This window comes from Gymnoscopelus braueri (genome assembly GCF_963280865.1).
Source record: "Gymnoscopelus braueri genome assembly, chromosome: 8".
In the NCBI taxonomy this organism is placed as follows: domain Eukaryota; kingdom Metazoa; phylum Chordata; class Actinopteri; order Myctophiformes; family Myctophidae; genus Gymnoscopelus; species Gymnoscopelus braueri.
In genome coordinates this window covers 5,871,402-5,890,418 of record NC_137609.1, presented here as the reverse complement: position 1 = coordinate 5,890,418, position 19,017 = coordinate 5,871,402, and the positions used below count along the sequence as shown (strand labels likewise).

Sequence of the window (19,017 nt, the reverse complement as noted above, 5' to 3'; positions counted from 1 at the left end):
ACCCTGCGCTGTTATACAATTTCTGTCTAATAAAGTATTCAATCAATGTCAAGAAATCCAATGGTACCAATTAGAAATCAGGGCACTAATTAGAAATGAATGCAGATGATTAATGACAGATTTTGGTCATGATCTTGACATTTTAATACGCATAACTGTCACTGTCACAATTATTACATGATCGTCTAATCGCAATTATTAATATAATAATCGTTTCCATGTTGAAAAATTTTCATACATTTTCTAACATTTTCCAAAAATATAAGATCTACAAGCTTACAACGCCTCACTTATAACGCATTGCAAGCTTGTAGATCAGCCATTTCCACTACTTTTACATGTTTTTAAAAGTATAAAATTATCAAATATGTCAGAAATGTCTTTGTATATTTAAGTTATTTGTCATATCTGCCATGTGCAATTTGGGATTATGAAGCCTATAAACTAAACATACATTGTATTAAATTATGTTCTAATGTTCAATGGCCAAAACCACAATTAAATTGTTAATTGCAATTATTTGCGTGACAATTAATCGTCAACTTAAATTTGCAATTGTGACAGTACAGCCCTAAGAGAGAGAGATGATTTCTCTCTTTGACTACACAAAATCATGCGTCATATGTTTACATAAACACAAACACAAGCAGATGTCATATCCTGAGTCTTCATCATTCTGGCAGTCAGCGCTACACTGAGAGTGAGGTCAGGCACACTTCGCTCAGCAGGAGTTCCTTGACCCACTACATAACTAGAACGATCACAATTGAGTCCCTCCCAGCACCAGAGGCAATCATCGAGATTGTCAGAAATCAATGTAAAGCAGACTGTTGTACACACAGATGTTTGTGCAAATCAGTGGGGCCAGTGGCTTTTCTGGCTATCCCGGCACGGTGCACCCGAGGCGAAATCACCAACCAGCTGGTAGCACCGTAGGCAACTAACTGCCTGGTTTGTCTATGCCAAGAAACAGAGTTGGGCTACCCTGTACGGTGCTATGTCGGGCCTGGATATGGGTTCTTAGGACATACTGCACAAAGTTTGGGTGGAAGCTTGTCATTTTCTGCCATGTGCTTGCAGAAAAGATGCCATCTCAGTTCAGAGAGGTTAGGATCCCCTTTGTAAGTATACAGCACATACAAACCTAGCTATTGTAGATAGCAGATCCTCTATCACTTTGCTGGTTCGCGAAAGCATCTTGAGAGCCCCAATGATCATCAGCTTAGTTCAGCCAGGTACATTTGCCTATAAAATCCCCCAATGTTGTCTACTACTGTACAGTCATGAAATGCTGGCAAAGCTTTTGCTCGAGAGCTGTCCATGTTGGTGTCACTTCAGTCGGCGCAGACACACTATACTTGAAATATATACTCAAAAACAAAACTTATAAACAAACAATAATATTGTATTAATCACATTGTCATATTGCATTTTACTAATACAAATGGATTTAACGTCTTCAGCAAATGCACAGGACACCATCGCCACAGGTTTTTGCAGGCTATATTTTAATTGGACAGCACTTATAATGACGGACTGGTTCAGTCGGTCCACATAAAATGAAACTGGTTTAATCTCGTAAACCGGATCGAAGAACGCGTCCACGTTGAATCTGTTGATGCTTGTCGCATGGGAATGGTTAGTGGCCTCTGCACGGCGTTTGGACAACTGTTGGTGCCTCCTCATGAATCCACGGAACCAATCTCTCCCTGCCATGTCTTTCTTTTGCCATGCCGCTGGACACTTGCAGCCGTATTTGTTGGCCAGCTGGTATGCAAATCTGCGGACCTGACAAATGTTTAGGCTAGTTACCTTATGTATTGTAAGTAGGCCAGTATTCATATGTAGATAGTGTCATTTTTCCACACACGTTTTTTTTGTTATATCAAATCAAGATTCTTATTTATATGTAGGCCTATTTATTTATTTAAATTATCTTTGAATTTAAGACTAGTGTCCTACAGTATGTAACTATGAATGTTTTTACACACACACATATCTCTCAAGAGTGACTAAGCCCAGGCTACAGAATTCCCTTTAGTCTAGACTCTAGTGGCTAAGATGTTAGCTTTCCACATGGGAGACGCAGGTTCAAATACCGGGCGATCCATAACAGAATACACACACACACACACACACACACACACACACACACACACACACACACACACACACACACACACACACACACACACACACACACACACACACACACACACACACACACACACACACACACACAGTGTATATATAAATGCTGCATTTTAAGTTATTTATATTTCAATCTATTCTCTCCTCCTTAGGACATAATCCAAAATCAAGATCAGCAGACTTGGTCAAATAGGTCGCCAATAACTCCTCCTGCTCATCAGAGAAGACTCTGAAATGGCTCCTGTACCCTGTACTGGGCAGCACATTGCTCCCCTCTTTCTCCATGGTCTGCATTCTCTTACAGTATCTGTGCAATGTGACATGGCACATTTTATAATCTTTGGCCACACTTCGTACTGACAGACCCCTTTTTAACACCTTTAATTAATTTTGTTGTTGAATTGTATTTGTTTTCTGTTTTTTCTTGTTTTTAATCTGACTTGTACAGCACTTTGGTTATTGTAAATGCGCTTTATAAATAAAGTTGATTGAGTTGAATAGCTCTCAGTCTAAGGTATTAAACATATAGAGTTCAAAATAAGTATATAAATTACATAGTAGTTCAATGTTGAAAATGAGTGGTATATCCCTTTAATTTCATCGTGACGTCAGCATGTGGGCCTTAACAAACGTGCACAGGAAGTAGGTAGTAATTTCATCCAGGCTGCAGAAAGTCTTGGAAAAGCTGTTCTACCAGAAAGTAAATAACAAAAAGAATAAAAACAGCATTACACAATTAGTCCAAGACGTGAGCCAAACGTAAGGGCCAGGTTTAAACAATCAGACAGAGTTAAAAGCCAAGGAGAAGAAATTCGTTTTTAGTGAGGATTCGGAGACCATTAAGGAGCGAGCGGACTTGATATGTAGGGAAAAACTGTTCCAGAGGCTGAGGCTGGCCACAGCAAAGGCTCAGTCACCTCTGGACCTGTAGTTAGTTGTTGGCTCAATCAGGGGCCGCTGGTCAGCCGACCTCAGCTCAGGGCCCTGGCTGGGGTGTATGGCTTTATGAAATCAGACAGATACTGGGGGGGCCAGCCCATTTTGGGCATTAAAAACAAACAGTAAAATCTTAGAATCAATTCTAAATTTGACGGGTAGCCAGTGGAGTGAGGCGAGGACCGGGGTGATATGATCGCGCTTCCTTTTGCCAGTACGAGCTGTAGACGTCTAAGGGCCGACTGGTCGATGCCTACATAGAGTGATTTGCAATAATCGAGCCTTGATGAAATAAGAGCTATTGCGTGGAAATAAGAAAAAAGTCCCCCCCCCTTCTGTGATGCCTAGAACTGGAGAGTTGATTGTTGGGGTCATGTGATCAGCAATCTGGGAAGTGGGGACCCATCAGGAAAAAAAGAAAGAAAAGAAAGCAAATAATTTTTTTTATTATCTACAAGTACTATATGTCTTGTGAAACGTGATATACAATATGCCATTATAAACTACTACAAGTCGCACTGTTTCAGCTGGCAGTGAGATTCCCCATTCTAGTGAATGAAGCAGCCTAGAGAGCAGGCCAAAGAGTAGGCCTACTATAAGGGATAGTCTGTGGTATGTGGTCCGTGGAATGATGAAGGTCCAGAGGGACCGATAGGTCAATGTCAATGCTTGAATAAAATGCATGGGGTTATGAGGTGTCTAAGGCTAGGACATGATAGGGAATGAATGTAGGGGTGCAACAGTTAATTGAACGAATTGATTGAATTAGTGAAATAATGTATTAATTGATCCCTATTTTGGGCATGACATTATATGCGAAAGTTACATCGATCAATCAAATCAAAATATATATATAAATATATGTATTAAATATATAGCAAGCTTCTCAATTATTCGATGAAACAAAAAAGAAACCAATAGAATATTCGCTAAATACTGCATCCCACCTTCCATTTATGGGCCTATCCCTCTTAAATACATGCTAACATTCATTCTCATACAACCTGGATATATGCACGTCATTGAATGAAGGAACACTTAAACATGTACTCAGGACCAAGGGACACTTTTATTTAGAAATGCATATTCCAAAAATAGCTGTCAAAGTCACTATATTTTAGCATATAAATGAATGCAAACAATACATATAAAGGGGGAAAAAAGCCTCCCACCCCCCTCTTATTTTTGTTTTTAACTCGTCACACCTTCGTCAAATTGTGGATCCAGTCCGGGTCTTTCTCATAATACAAATAGCTAAATCAACATGAAGTTGTCATTTTTCTATAAAAGAAAGGGTAATATATTGGCAGAATCTGCTTTGTTTGTGTTCATATATGTGCTAAACAATTGACTTGAGAGATGTTTCACGATGTTTCACCATACAATGCAAGTAAAAAAAAGAAAAGATTATCAATTGCTAATCAATGGCAATGGCGCAACAGAGCAAGATATCTTACCAAATGGACTGGTTAGGCTACATCATGACAAGTTAGCAACACAACCCATACCACCCCTGTCATTGCACTTGAACCCTATACTTAGTTGACCAGAGTCCCTGACAAATAGTGAGAGTGTGTTTTAATGTTTAGCGCTTTGCATAGGCTTTAATTTGCTACACTAATAATGTAATATGACTTAATAGTCGCACTAACAGGCTGAGGAACTTGGATTTGGTCCAATTTATATCTGCAAAGTAACTACTAACTAAAGTTTTCAAATAATTGTAAAAGTAAAGTAAAGTACAATATTTGCCTCTGAGATGTAGTGGAGTAGAAGTAAAAGTATAGACAATTGGAAATACTCCAGTAAAGTGAAAGTACCTACAGATTTTACTTAAGTACAGTACTTGAGTAAATGTACTTAGTTACTTTACACCACTGCAGGTGAGTCATCACTTGCTGCCGCTGGGGCATGTCTCAAAGTGGTCCAGGACTTGATTACACTTTGAATGAAAGTTTGAAGACATTTACAACTGCCATCTGGGTTCTTTGCTTTGTAAATGATGAACGCATTGAACAGACAGATTTGAAAAAGATAGACTGCAAATTTGTTGGTCAACGTATCTGACTTAGTGACAAAGGGATAGAAACTGAGGTTTTCGTCCAGTCTGTCAACTACATACATGTTCTGGATGTACTCAGTAACACAAACTGGCTTCTCTCGTGGCACTTTCTCTCTGTGGCGTTTCTGCGTCACCAGAACAGTTTGCGTCTCATCCTTGTGGAGTGTTGTGACCATTCTCACAATGCGTTTGCCCCACCATGCCAGTAACATCACCGAGTCATTGTGACGCATAACTCTTTCTCCAATTTTCAGGCCGGAGTTTGTCACCTCTCTAATGGCTGGTGGTTCACCTCTATTCTTCTTTATGGTACCGCAGGCATGCGTTTGAAGACCAAGAAGAAGTTGACATATTTGTACAGAGTTGTAGTAGTTGTCTGTGTACAACCTGTAGCCGTAACCTGCTAGGTCATCGAGCAGAGAAACAACAGTGGAAGGATATTCTCCTAAATATTCTCCACAATATGGCTTCATATTGAAGCAGTACCCTGTCTCCGAGTCACACAGAATGTACGATTTGATGCCATAGTCGATCATTTTTTGTGGATTGTACACCTTGAAAGCTAGGCGCCCTCGCCTGTCACCTGGGTGCGGTTGCCTGAAAGCTGGGTGCCCTCGCCACAGAAGTATCCCTTCATCAACGCTGATGTTTTCACTGGGCAGAAACATGTCACGGAATTTGGCGAGTAGGTAGTCCAAGACTGGGCGGATTTCGTACAGCAAGTCAGCATCATCAACTGAGTCAGTGTCACTGAATTGCAGAAACTTCCAAATAATCTGAAACCTTTTCCAAGACATGGTTTTACTGAAGTACGGGGTAGAGTAATAAATATCAGTAGACCAATACAGTTCAAGCTCAGGCTTGCAAGTGACACCAGTGAGAAACAACAGGCCAAAGAAGTTCTTTAGTTCTATAACTGTGACATCTTTCCATGCATGCGTTTTGCCATGTGGATGCTGAATCTCTTCAGCTCTAATGCTCTGCTCTGCATACAGGTTAGTCTGAACACATATGGTCAGGAGCAGCTCATCCGACATGAATAGCTCCAGAAAGTCAACAGGTTGATCTGACTGAAGATCAGCAGCATCGTTGCGAGGCCCTGGAACGGCAGTGAAGGGGATGTCCTTTGGCTGCCAGTTCGTGTCGTGCCAAACAGGAGGATCTGCAGCTGGACCGCTATTACGGGGCCTGTCACCACCTGTAAATTATAGAAATGCGTAGTTACCATAAAATACTTTTTTATTTATTTGTGCATTTCACACATGCTCTTATCTAGACTTAGAACGACTTACAATAAGCACATACATCAAATGCAGAGATAGTTAGCCTACTGCATCTACTGTCATAGTAAATTCATAGGCTACATCGTCATCATAATCAAATACATCCCATGCATAGATAGATACAGAATAAATAAATACATCATTTCATCTCATCAGTATTGTACATAATGGGAAAACCAGGAATGGAAAGTTGCTTGGATGGTCAGTGGAAATAGTGGTGCAGATAGGGGGTGTCCCAACACTAGTGTGTGTGCGTGTGTGTGTGAGACACTGAAATGTGGTTAGCTCCGTTTTCTACTTTCCAAAAGTGAGTGTGTTCAGACAGACCCCTCCCTCTATACTAATATATCTCTACAATTTACTCTATAACTAATCTAATCTATAACTCTAAATTATCTCTCTGTAACTATCACTCGCTCGATCTCTCAACAGGTCTTTCGTCTCTTGTTTTGTCACGATCATGTGAGTTCCGGGGCTCCTTTTGATCTTGTTTGCTCGCAGTTTACTCTGATAACGTGATTTTCCGGGTTCCCTTTGATCTGGAAGTCCTGTATAAACGCACTGGTTGCGGCATCTATCGTAAACCACTGAAAAGACTAAAAGACGGATATGCGTCTTTGGCGGTGAAGTGTTGTGTTAACTGTTTATAGTGCAGATAGCAACTGTATTGTACATGTGTCTGGGACAATTAACCCCTTGAAGCTAGAAAAAGGGAAGAAAGAGAGAGACACTGAAACTTACTACGGTCTGGCTGGTCTTCAGGTTCCTCCCGTTTCATCGAAACAGGTCTGGCTGGGTCTGGAGACGCCATCTGCACCTGCTGTCTGGACACCTTAGAGTCTGGAATGAAACAATTAAAATCCCAGAGGAGTTTAGGATTAATTAAGAAGAGAAACACCTCTTCTAGTAACTTGTTTGGTTGGTTAATCACTTGTCAACTGGGTAAAATGATTTTATTTTTTTGCACAGCCAAACATTATTTGGAAAATATAATTAATTTGAAGTCTACCTCACCCATCCTTATTCACACTTGAATAGTAAAGAACTTGCTTCTAAAACAGCGGGTGTTATTGTAAAAACAAATAAAATAGGAATTGATGTGCAGCACGTTAAAAAAAATTGGGAAAAAACAGATCAGCACAGTGCTGCTGCATCACTGACAGGTTTGTGGAACTGGAACGACACGTTTATGTAGCAAAAGTCTGAAAATGGACTGTCATACAATTGTGACCATGAGATGCAATGCAAACAGTGCTGCAGTGGACGTTGTCTTCTGTTAAAGCTGGTTCTGAAAGTCTTGAGAATCTGAACAACTGAGTTATCCATGTCTCTTCTTCACCTCATTATGTTCTTGATGATGGTGCACATACTGCACTGGGGGTGTGCACACATGACACAATATAGTTCCTGTCTAGTTATGGCAACATTAGTAATAGTGACACTCCATAGACAGTTTCTAAAGAATAACTTATTAGCAAATTAATTGCATTTCAAAGGACTTTTTCCCCCCTTCTTACTGTGGATTACATATTTTACTTTGAACTGGAATATAATGGGATGAGCAAGTACAACATGGTTCTTGCAGTTTTATCCTTCAGTTTGTCAAGTACAGTGTGTCTGGTTTAGGAAACAGACTATATCGCTCTACAGTATACTGTATATAGTTATTGCCAATGTTGTCTGTGTTCTTGTGCAAGATATAATCTGCAAGATATAATCTTGCACAAAACAACTTCACACATTCCTTTAATGCTGGTGTAAAATTGTGATGTGGCAATGAACTTTAGTATACACACTATTATATAATTTTCAAAGCAAAACATGAGAAAACCTTTAAATTATAATAACAGCAGAAAGGTGAGTTACATAGATGGTCATTCTAGGACTGACATAGCCTGGCTCCAGACCCTGAAATCGCCAGCCTCGCACAAAATGAAAATTCAGGCTAGGCCACACAAGTACTGTACTCGACTATTCCGCCAAAAATGCGTACGATACATACCGCAAACTCTACAGGAAAATAGGCCATGTGAGAACGCCTCTCCTACTGCACAAAAGATGTCTTTTAACTGTGTGTGGTTTTTTTGCGTGGCATAACATATACATATACAGCAATGTACCTTTCAAGCAGGCGTGATTCAGCCAGTGAAGACAGTCGGGGGCGGGGTTTGCCAACCGGTTCCGTACGTTCCCAAATCAGGCAGGCCTGACACACTGTAGTGAGACAAATTAGCATGACAAATGTTTAGTTGGTAAGGATTCAATGTCTGGTGCATGAAGACATGGCATGGAGCTCTAACTTCACGTGACAATCACATTAACATTACTGTGGACAGAGTAAAGATCCTACTGGTTTACAAGATACGTTTACATCTCATTGCTTATATGGAGATAATGATTAACCACAGGAATGTAATATAACATTGATGTAACTACATGGTGACATGGATAATAGTGACATGGAACATGAACAATTACTTTTTTTTGCTGCTGCTATGGTTGTTTATAACATTCAAAATAAGCTAGTAGCTAAGAGCATAGCCATGGATACACGACGCTCGTCCGTCATGAACGTCATGGCACAACTTCAACCTGGTGTTTGTATACTGTAGCTCCATTAAGAACCTCTCACTCCGCTATACGGAGCTGTATAGCGGAGTGAGAGGTTCTTAATGGAGCTAGTGTTTGTACTTTATAAAACGTTCAAATTTAAACTATGAAGTGCTTACCTCATGGCCACGGATGTTACAAGTATGTACGACCCCTCAGAAGTACCCGTATCTTCCGTATTGTTCAATAAAAAGCATTTTATTTCGATCGGTGGCCATTTTCTTTGAATTTTCTCCATTTGCTTTCAACTACGAGACCCCATCGGTTGGGAGGTGTATTGCACCCTGATACATTATACCTCTATGAGAAAATGGCCACCGATCGGATTAAAATGATTTTTATTGAACAATACGGAAAATACGGGGACTTATACCCACCCGAAGTGAATTGCAACATCCGTGGCCATGGGGTAAGAACTGTATATTTGAAATCTGAACGTTAATGTAGATGTAAGGGGCGGGCTTTAAATGGAGAAAGTGCAAAAACAAGGTGGAAGCTTCGTCATGACTGTCATGTTTCAGGGCTAGGCTAGCCCGGCTTAGCTAGTCTGGCTAGCTAAGAGAAATAATATTTGTGTGCCGTCTTAAATGAGTCATCAAAGACAAATTGATGAAACACAACATAATTTATTTGTTAATTTGAAATGATTAATGATGAAAAAGACAACATGAATTCGTTTAGCCGCAAGCTAACTTAGATGTTATCAATGCTAGGTTGCAACACCCTCCCGCCCGTTCAGGAAACTTTTGTATTTGTATTAAACGACGATAAACTCACCAAATATCTCTATGGATGTCTTGGATGATCCTCTTTGTCGCTGACACGTTATTATGAGCAACTCTCTGTGTGTATTTTCGTTCTTCTTCGGACGACGATGAATTTGTCTACACTTTTCCTCCGAAGTGGAATCACTGTGTAGCCTGGTAAACTCCTCCCTCCGGATATAAATGCAAATGAGATTTCCGCAAGGGGGGGGGCGGGGGTTACCCATAGAGTTATGGGTTTACCAGGCTAGAAAGGTATTAGGTTTTATTTTTTAGCAAAACTAAAAAATAAAAGCTTGGAGATCGAGGCTACTAGAAAGGTGATGCGAGGTTACTCTAATGTCATAATGCTGCTTCCTGCATTATGTGGAATTTCGAAACAGGTGGTTACGGTACGCAGGACCAATGAGTGCTTCCAAACTCTGACACAAAAAAAAAAGTTTTATGTAACAAAAACTTTGTAGATAGAGGATAATTCAAGCTTTCCATACAGCTGCAATGTTGGTGAGTTTTACGTTGTTTAATACAATCAGATAGGACGGACTTTTCTGTTTGGATGTATGGGCTGGATGGATGTATTCCAGATATTCAAAATAGATCTAAGAGTTGCTTGCGGCTAGGAGACCCCCTGTATGGAACAAACACTCTAGAGCAATGATTACTATCAGAATATAGAGCCATTCAAAACTTTTAAACAAAAACATATCACCTACTGCAGCTTTAAGCATATCATTTCCAAATTGATGTAAATATATCATAGTCTGCATTTATCATAGAAATAGTTTGGATTCCAGGGTAAAAATGATCAGTAAAACCATTGAAATAGCACCTTCCATTGGGCACATAACAGAACAGTAAGATTACATAAAATATCAAAACTAAAATGATAGAAAAACTGTTCAACCATGTTATGAATAACACCAAAATAATGTGGCCTAACACAACAGACACCAGTCTTTTCTAAATTAAGCTCAATTTTTATTTTCATTCCATACAAAAGTAGAGAATCATAGATACAAATTCATCATTCATTTTTGTTATATATTTTTTAGACTTTTTTACAAATTCAATCAGTTCAGTAATGAAAACCAGTTTCTTACCCGTTTAGACTATTAGCTAAGACAAAGACCTCTCTCTCCCCAAAAGATCTAGATTCATAAATTCATTTCTTCAAGGCTCCATTGCTGCAACTCCCTGTATCTGGTCATTGACCGGGGGGGATTAGCCAAAAATAGCAGATCTACAAGCTCACAACATGTCACAACGAGACATCTTGTGAGCTTGTAGATTGGCTATTTTTGGCAAAGGGATTTGGTGTGGACAAAAAAGTGGTAGGTACACGTACTAAACCAACTCAGGTCCAATTTTCTAAGTTTAAAAGGGTTTAAGTTGTTAAGCACCTGCAGCTTATGCAAAATAATCTCCTTTCCCCACTTGGCCTTTATTGTCTATTACTGTTTTTAGCCCTTTATAATTCATTTGTGTAATGTTTTGCTAGTTTTGTCTTTTCTTATTCCTTAATATTTTCACCTTTTGTTTTCTTAGTTTTTTATTGACCTATATAGCATTTTGGTTGACCACAGTCAATTTTAAAGGCTCTTTATCAATGCAGTTCGAGTTATGTTGAGAATAGTTTGTGAACCTAACATTATGGAAGGAATTGAGTCAAATTAAATTAAATAAAAGACACAAGAGAGACAGGGCTTTCAGAGTGATTAAGACTCTCTACTCAGAGACTTTAAAGGAGTAGTTCACCCCAAAAATTACTTATTTTCTATCAATTACACACCCCGTGAAGCCTTGAATTCATGGAGATTTTTGTTTTTGTCACATTGCTGAGCCAATAATTTGATGACCAGCGGAGACTCAATTGAGTCTCCTACTGTACTGACCAGCCACCCGGTCATCGAATTATTGGTTCAGGAATGTGACAAAAACCAGAAAATCTCCAGGAATTAAAGGCAAGGATGTGTAATTGATAGAAAATAAGTAATTTACTCCTTTAAAACTGTCCCAGGTTCTCCCCCTTGGCGTGAATATGCTGGTGTCATTTTATTTAAGTGAGTACCTAACTCACTGTAACTCATGTTGAAACTGTTTACAACAGAAATGTTTCTCTCTAGTGTGTGGATACGCTCGTGTGTGTTTAGACTACTTGACCTATTGAATGACTCGTCACACTGTGTGCAGCGGTACTGTCTCAGTCCAGTGTGGAGACGCTGGTGCCTTTTCAAATTACCCAACTGAGTGAAAGTCTTGTTGCATTGTTCACAGAAGTGGGTTTTGTTTAATGGGAAGGTCAGCCGACGCGTCTTTTGAGCGTGTCCTCGTTTGGGGATGGTTACAGACTTGACTTGCAGACAGGCTGATGAGGTGATCTGTCCATTCAACAGCATTTGGCAGTAGAGGTCATTGTGTCGCCTCCTGATGTGTTTGTGGAGGAAGACCTGGGATGTGAGGGCATATGAACACTCAGAACAAGAGAAGACCGGGGTCTGGGCCCTCACACCTGAGAGAGAGAGACACACACACACACACACGCACGCACGCACGCACGCACGCACGCACGCACGCACACACGCACGCACGCACGCACGCACGCACAGGTTAAAAATGGTGAGTACAGATACAACTTGAAAAGCTTCCATCAACAAACAAGTCAGTCCGTGTTTAGGGGAGCCCCACGGCTTCTCTGTTAATAATTATATTTTTATATATATATAATAATCATATTTAATTCTAATAATTATATTTGAGGCCCGTACGCACTACACAACTTTTTATTCTCTTTCACAATGTACCATGTCAGACTATGCGATTACAGTGGAAAAAATCCTTGCGGACAAAAATATTCATATTTCACAAAAAAAAGATGTATGCTTGAAGGAGGTGGATTTTGGGGCGAAATGCACCTTTTGACATGTCACACTACAAGATGAAAAACTGCGGGCACGCGCACCCGACGTTCATAATCGGGCTAAAATCCGGCTTAAAATTGTGTAGTGCGTACAGGCCTTGAGTCGTTATGCCAACTCCCAGTTTTCCCACACATAACACGTAGTTCCTGTCCCTGTGTTTAACACCGACTGACCTCCACTGGTGACCTCCCAATCATCACTGTCTCCAGTGTGAGATTCATGTTCAACTTTAACTTCAGAACAGTGTGAAGAGATGTCTTGATCATCAACTTCACTTTTCACTGCTAGTATTGTCAACATCGGCCCATCAGGCAGTAGTAGTAGTTCCTCCTGTTCCTCTTTAATGTGCGGAGGCTCTGGTTCCTCCTGGAGCAGACTGTGGATTGTGTGCAAGATGTCTAGGAGCAAAAAAATAACATGCTAGTCAACGCTGGATTCCTGAATTGTAAATACATTTTCCATCCTCCATGTTCCATGTGCAAAAAGTGGTATCCTAAGGTGCATTCCCACCGAAATATCTGTCTAGTGCTTGAATCGCGTCATTCTGGTCGCTGGGTGTTGAGATGGTGACAAAAGTGTTCATTCGCGTGTTCAACTAATCACCTCTCCATGCGGTAAATGACTACACACATACGAAAACAATACATAATTCTAATAACAAAGTTTCAATCTAGCAGTTGTATGTGTGAAAATAAGAAATATTCAGCAACTACAAGTTCTATTTCATGACTAAAATACATAGATCAAGCTGTCAAATGGATGAATCAAACATTTCCTAAACAACAATATTAATGCATGATGGGTGAAGTGAGGGAGAAGCGAACATCGCCTCAGTTGTGATTTTCCAATTGGAGTGAATAGTACCGAAGTGACGAAACGCTTAGTTCGCCTCATTCGGTTATTTTCCCCCCATTTAGGGATGCTAGGGTTCAAGTGGTTAAACTTACTGAAGTGTGGGTGGTCTTCTGGTTCCTCCTGTTTAATTGAAATGTCCCTGGCTGAGTCTGGAGAATGCATCTTCAGCTGCAGTCTGGACTCAACGGACTGGTCTGAAATGAAAGAAATTAACAAGGACTTTAAGAACTTCAGACCTAGTGGCGTGTCAAGAATATGCAAATAATGGTTTAAAGTGAATATGGTGAAAGTAGCCCATCCGTTTTTAATGTTTCTGCAGCCATGCTTGCCTTCCTTATATTATACAATTATACCCCCCCACCCTTCTACCAGGTATATAGATTACAATAAGGCCGTACAGAGTACAGACGTTGATGTGTCATGCGTTTTAGAAATGGTTTCATGTAAAACAGAGGAAGCATAGGGTGCAAATAAGTGTAGTTCAGACACCGGGCGGGCTGTGATCCAAAATACAGTATATGTATGTATCTATGACCAGCCTTTTTTGACCTGGGTGAGGGGAGTGATCAAAATAAATAAAGTTATTAAAGTATGGCTGAAAAGATCATTCAATCTGTGCACTTTCACCGACTCCCTAAAAACCCAAACTCAATCTCAGTTAGACTGTGAGATGTTAGTTCTGATCTGGCCAAGATGATGGAAACAGAGCCTTTAGGTCAACAAGAAAGGTCAAACCAATTAATCTGTTTAACACTTTGGTTTCAAGGAGTAAATAATCATATTAACCAAAAATAATTGTGATTGTGTGAACTTTTTGCCATAATCAAGCAGCCCCAACCTTGTGTGAAACGTCATTATTTTTGACCTGATGGTGGCGCTAGAATGATAGGTCTTTGTCACACTCAGTTAGAGTAAATCTTCCAGGAAGCATGAATGCGCTTAGCAAGTTTCACGACAATCTGCCCATTACATTTTGAGACATCTTGTGTGCAAGTGGAGAGTTTGGCCAAAAGATGGCGCCAGAAGAAAGGCCATTTGGGCATCAAATCACTAGGATTAATCTCTGCAGCATTAAAAAGTGATTATTATTTTCATCTAGTTAAATAGCTCTCTATTCTGATGGTAATTGCCTTCAAGTCTTCCTCCATAAACAGATTGCTACAGAAAAAAAACACTATTTAACTTTTCTATTCACCATTTTTTTTTAAACCAAAACATATAACTTACAGCACCTTTGACTGTTAATAGCACAGCAAGTAGCTGTATCGTATTAACACCTTGAATGGGGGGGGGGGGGGGAAGAGAGAGAGAGAGAGAGAGAGAGAGAGAGAGAGAGAGAGAGAGAGAGAGAGAGACCTACTGAGGTCTGGCTGGTCTTCAGGTTCCTCCTGTTTCACTGAAACGGGTCTGGCTGGGTCTGGAGAGTTCATCTGCGCCTGCAGTCTGGACACCGCAGAGTCTGGAAAAAAACAATTAAAATCCCAGAGTTTAATTAGGATTTATTAAGAAGAGAAACAACTCTTGCACTCAACTTCAACAATAACAGACAATAAGGAATGAGCAACGTATTTGGTTAATCACTTGTCAACTGGGCAGGTTGTTTCACAGAGCACTTCCTGAATAATCAATTATAATTCAGAACCCTTTTCACCTCAAGTTGCCTAGAATCGAACGATTTTTGCAGTTGTGAATATTTATTTGGAGACAATATAATAACATCTTGATATAATTTGAAGTCTGCATGACCCATCCTAATTCATACTTAAATTCTAAACAGCTGTGTATTTGTATAAAAAAACACTTATGTAATTAAACAATACAAAGAAACCACAGACACACACACACACACACACATCATTTCCTGTCAAGGTTCAATACAGAGTTACAGACGAGGGTCGTCGGTCCCCTCACCCGTCTTCTCTCTCTGGGTGTGCTGTGCTCCCATAGCCTTTTGTCTTTCTGGACTAACCCACAAGATAGTGGGGTCGGTGTTGGTCAGATGCCGGGGCGTGTCCACTAAACATGGGCCAGCGCATCTCACCTCTGGAGACCACCACTGCTCCGAGCAGCTGCAGTTCTCTGGGGGTGCTCTCCCATAGCCTTTAGCCTTCCCTGGCTTACCCACATAAGGCAGGTGGTGGTCGGTCAGGTGCTAGCCTAGGGCCTGTCTGTTACACGTGAGCCCTCGCATCAGCCCTCTGGGGACCCCATACCCACCTAATTCGAACATACTTTGCTAGTCTGGGATGGCTCAGGGTAGGAGACAGGGTTAATCAAATGCGATTGGTATTTAAGATAGTCAAAGGCGGGCAGTGCCCTCAATACCCTCATACCTGACTAACTACTTCTCCAAAGTGAGTGACACCCAAGCCACAACACTAGAGGGAGCGACCACGATCTGGTACCACCCATCTATAGAACAAACATGGGAAAGTTCTCATACTACTGCTCTGCCGCCAAAATGTAGAATGCCCCGACACCATCCCTTAAAAAATGTGGATCACTGGATCACTTTAAAAACTAGCATGAGAAACTAACTATCAGGAGACCACAAGGGGAGGTAAATGCAATTTCCCATAGAAAGGAGGTGTCATGAACACTGCTGGCCGGGTGTTTTGTATTTGTTGATGACATGTATTAGAGTGTTATTTTTTATGCTATGTTGATTAATTGAATATATAGGACCTCAATGGAAACAAGACCCCGGGACTTTTTTGTGTTATGCTTTTAGCCCTATCTGACCGTACCTTGTGCTGTTTACATTTCTGACTAATAAAGTATTCAATCAATCAAACCACCGCACCTCCGAGTACTCGCCCACTGCGTCATCCACCTGGAATTGGTGGCAAGCAAACCGACACTGTGGGAGCCAACACAAGTAGACACACTGCGGTGCGACAGCAGGGCTAACAACACTGCAGAGCTCAAGACCCTGATGCTAGACAGAAGAGTGTGGAGAGAGCAGCGATTCAGAAGTCCAAAGTTGGTGTTGTTGGCTAGCCGGTTTATCTTATCGACATTGCAATACCAATGTTGGCTGTTTTCTTGTGCAAGATATAATCTTCCACAACACAATTTCACCCATACCTTTTATATCTGGTGTAAACTTGTGATGTGACAACAATGGACTTGAAGTACACACGCTGTCATTTGAAATATATAGACAACCTTTATCAATAATAACAACAGAAAGGTGGGTTTGGGGCAAATTTGCAGCCCATGAACAAGACATGGAAATAATTTCCAATGCCATACATTACCTGGATGGTCATTCTAGGCCTGATACACTACAGCATGACAAATATTTGGTTGGTAAGGATTCAATGTCTGGTTCATGAAGACATGGAGCTCCAACAATCACATTAACATGACTGTGGACAGAGTAAAGATCCTACTCGTTTACAAGATAGGTTTGCACCTCGTTGCTTAAGTTATATGGAGATTAAGAACATGCAACTAAACAATGTATAATGTCTTGCTGCTGCTATGGAGCTATTGTTTGCGTTTACTCTCAGCTGCTAGCTTGTTATAAAGTTAGATTTATGTTCCAACTTAAATGATGAGTTAATAAAGACAAATAGATTAAACAAGACATGATTCGTTCATCTTAAACGATAAATAGATTAAACTATCCAGGTTTGGAACCTCCCTTTCCACGATAGCTGCGAGATGAGGTCCCGAAAACACCGGCCGAGTTAGAGTCCGTTCAAACGCAGTGAAGAACACCTTTTTCGCAACATCGTATCCAAAAAGTAAAGGTAGCCCCAGACACCTACATATGTTTGACGTTTTTCCGGAGAGTACATGTTCTACGAGGGGGTTGAAAAAAAAGTTTTAGTCAGCCTGTGCCATGTTTTCCCACTGTAGCCGAATCGGGAGCAGTACTGGCATCTGCCGTAAGGGGTTCTTCCGGGTTGTATGCGAAAACATGGCACAAGCTGACTAAATAAGCGATTTAAACGTTTTTGTCTACCCCGTCGTAAAAAAAAAACTTTCCGGATAAAGCTCAAACATCTGTAGGTGTCTGGGACTACCTTTACTTTTGGAATACGATGTTCGAAAAAGGTGATCTTCACTGCGTTTGGACGGACTCTACCTCTGCCGGGACCTCATCCCGGAGCTATCGTGGAGAGTGAGGTTCCAAACGGGGCTAAGACGAAACAAACACACATGAATGAGTTGATCTTTACCTGCTGTGTTTCAGTGGTTGAGCTGCTAACAAACGTCCTCCTGCTTCTTGACGACGACACGTTTTAGTTTTATTTGTATTCTACTCTTATTATAAATCTATGGTGTTTTAAAGTGTCAACAACAGTCAGTCAACACACCACTGCATTGTGGGTATGTTCTTCTTCTGACGAGCACTTTATATAGACGCCACTTGGCGTATTGCTGCCCCTTACTGTTGGTCTCGGGTACAGTCCATTTAACATACATAATATATATATTACAATACCATGTGACCTAACTGACCTTCCAGACCTGTAGACAAGAGAACAAAACATCCATCTAGGAGTGCAACAGTTAATCCAACTAATTAATGTAAATGATTATGAAAATGAAATATAATTGTTAATCAGTAAATTGATAAATTAACCGATTAATAATCAATCCCTATTTTGGATAGGTCATTATATGCAAAATCTTCCCAAAAAGAAAAAATATTGAAAATAGCAGATCTACAAGCTCACAACACATCACAGTGCTTACATAAAGTCTTTTGAGTCTTACACTGTTGAGCAACATAGTATAAAATAGGGCTGATGTCGTTAATCAATTCGTTGAGAAGTAAAAACATGAGGAAAAAAACAGCTCCTCGATTATTTGATTAATCAGAAAAGTAATCTATAGATGAATTGCTTAGAAAGTCATGGATAGTTGCAGCCCTACATCCACCACAGCTTTCATCAGTGCACATTGATGCTGCACACCTCTGAACACTCCTCATAGAAATGCAGGATACAACATAAACTAACATATACCATGTTACAGGATGCAACGTATACCTTGTATTAAACATGTTACCCATATCATTTTCAAACTAAGTAACTATATCAACATTTCTATGACAAATTCAGACTGTATGGTCTATTCGGACTGTGATACAGTAAGATTATCACATGTTATTTCAAAGCAATGTATGTTATTATGTTAGTTATGAGTTTGTTTTTTTGTACCAGAATGTTCTGGGAAACAGGAAAACAGTTCAGTAAAATAAATGTATTGTAAAGGACTGGGTCAGGCTGACCTAAAATGGTGTAACTAATCATGAGATTTCATGTGTGCCAAGATCTAGGGCCACAATAAGTTAACACACCCACAATCCTATTTCATCAGTCCTGTCTGCAGATATGGCTCTGCTGGTATATTAACAAATGTTATATATGGTTAACAAAACATCTGATGCACAAACTAGGACACATCATCAGTGTCGTTTC

General features: G+C 40.2%; 2 protein-coding genes across 3 annotated transcripts; both read right to left on the bottom strand.

The window, feature by feature from the left end:
* Window positions 1–4,137: 4,137 nt before the first annotated feature.
* Window positions 4,138–9,965, bottom strand: LOC308089852 (piggyBac transposable element-derived protein 4-like). The gene is made up of 4 exons (XM_080434786.1): window positions 9,820–9,965; window positions 8,553–8,646; window positions 7,174–7,272; window positions 4,138–6,347 (listed from the first exon to the last, which is right to left on the bottom strand). Exons 3-4 carry the CDS (start codon window positions 7,241–7,243, stop codon window positions 4,957–4,959), a joined length of 1,461 nt encoding a protein of 486 aa, XP_080290912.1. The 5' UTR covers window positions 7,244–7,272; window positions 8,553–8,646; window positions 9,820–9,965; the 3' UTR covers window positions 4,138–4,956.
* An 823-nt stretch (window positions 9,966–10,788) lies between these two features.
* LOC308090582 (uncharacterized protein) lies at window positions 10,789–17,904 on the bottom strand. Of its 2 annotated transcripts, XM_080435809.1 has the most exons (5): window positions 17,770–17,904; window positions 14,940–15,038; window positions 13,672–13,773; window positions 12,898–13,122; window positions 10,789–12,315 (listed from the first exon to the last, which is right to left on the bottom strand). In XM_080435809.1, the coding sequence occupies exons 2-5, from the start codon at window positions 15,007–15,009 to the stop codon at window positions 11,801–11,803; spliced, it is 912 nt and encodes a 303-aa protein (XP_080291935.1). In that variant the 5' UTR covers window positions 15,010–15,038; window positions 17,770–17,904; the 3' UTR covers window positions 10,789–11,800. The 2 variants fall into 2 exon arrangements, with proteins under 2 accessions (XP_080291935.1, XP_080291936.1); XM_080435810.1 differs by lacking the exon at window positions 10,789–12,315 and having other exon boundaries at window positions 12,637–13,122.
* Between the last annotated feature and the right edge of the window lie 1,113 nt (window positions 17,905–19,017).

Coding starts and splice junctions, on each gene's coding strand:
- LOC308089852 (XM_080434786.1), bottom strand. CDS start 7,243: ATGGCGTCTCCAGACCCAGCCAGACCTGTTTCGATGAAACGGGAGGAA. Junction 6,348..7,173: donor TGAAGACCAGCCAGACCGTA/GTAAGTTTCAGT, acceptor TATAATTTACAG/GTGGTGACAGGCCCCGTAAT.
- LOC308090582 (XM_080435809.1), bottom strand. CDS start 15,009: ATGAACTCTCCAGACCCAGCCAGACCCGTTTCAGTGAAACAGGAGGAA. Junction 13,774..14,939: donor TGAAGACCAGCCAGACCTCA/GTAGGTCTCTCT, acceptor CTTTCATTTCAG/ACCAGTCCGTTGAGTCCAGA. Junction 13,123..13,671: donor AGAAGACCACCCACACTTCA/GTAAGTTTAACC, acceptor TTTTGCTCCTAG/ACATCTTGCACACAATCCAC.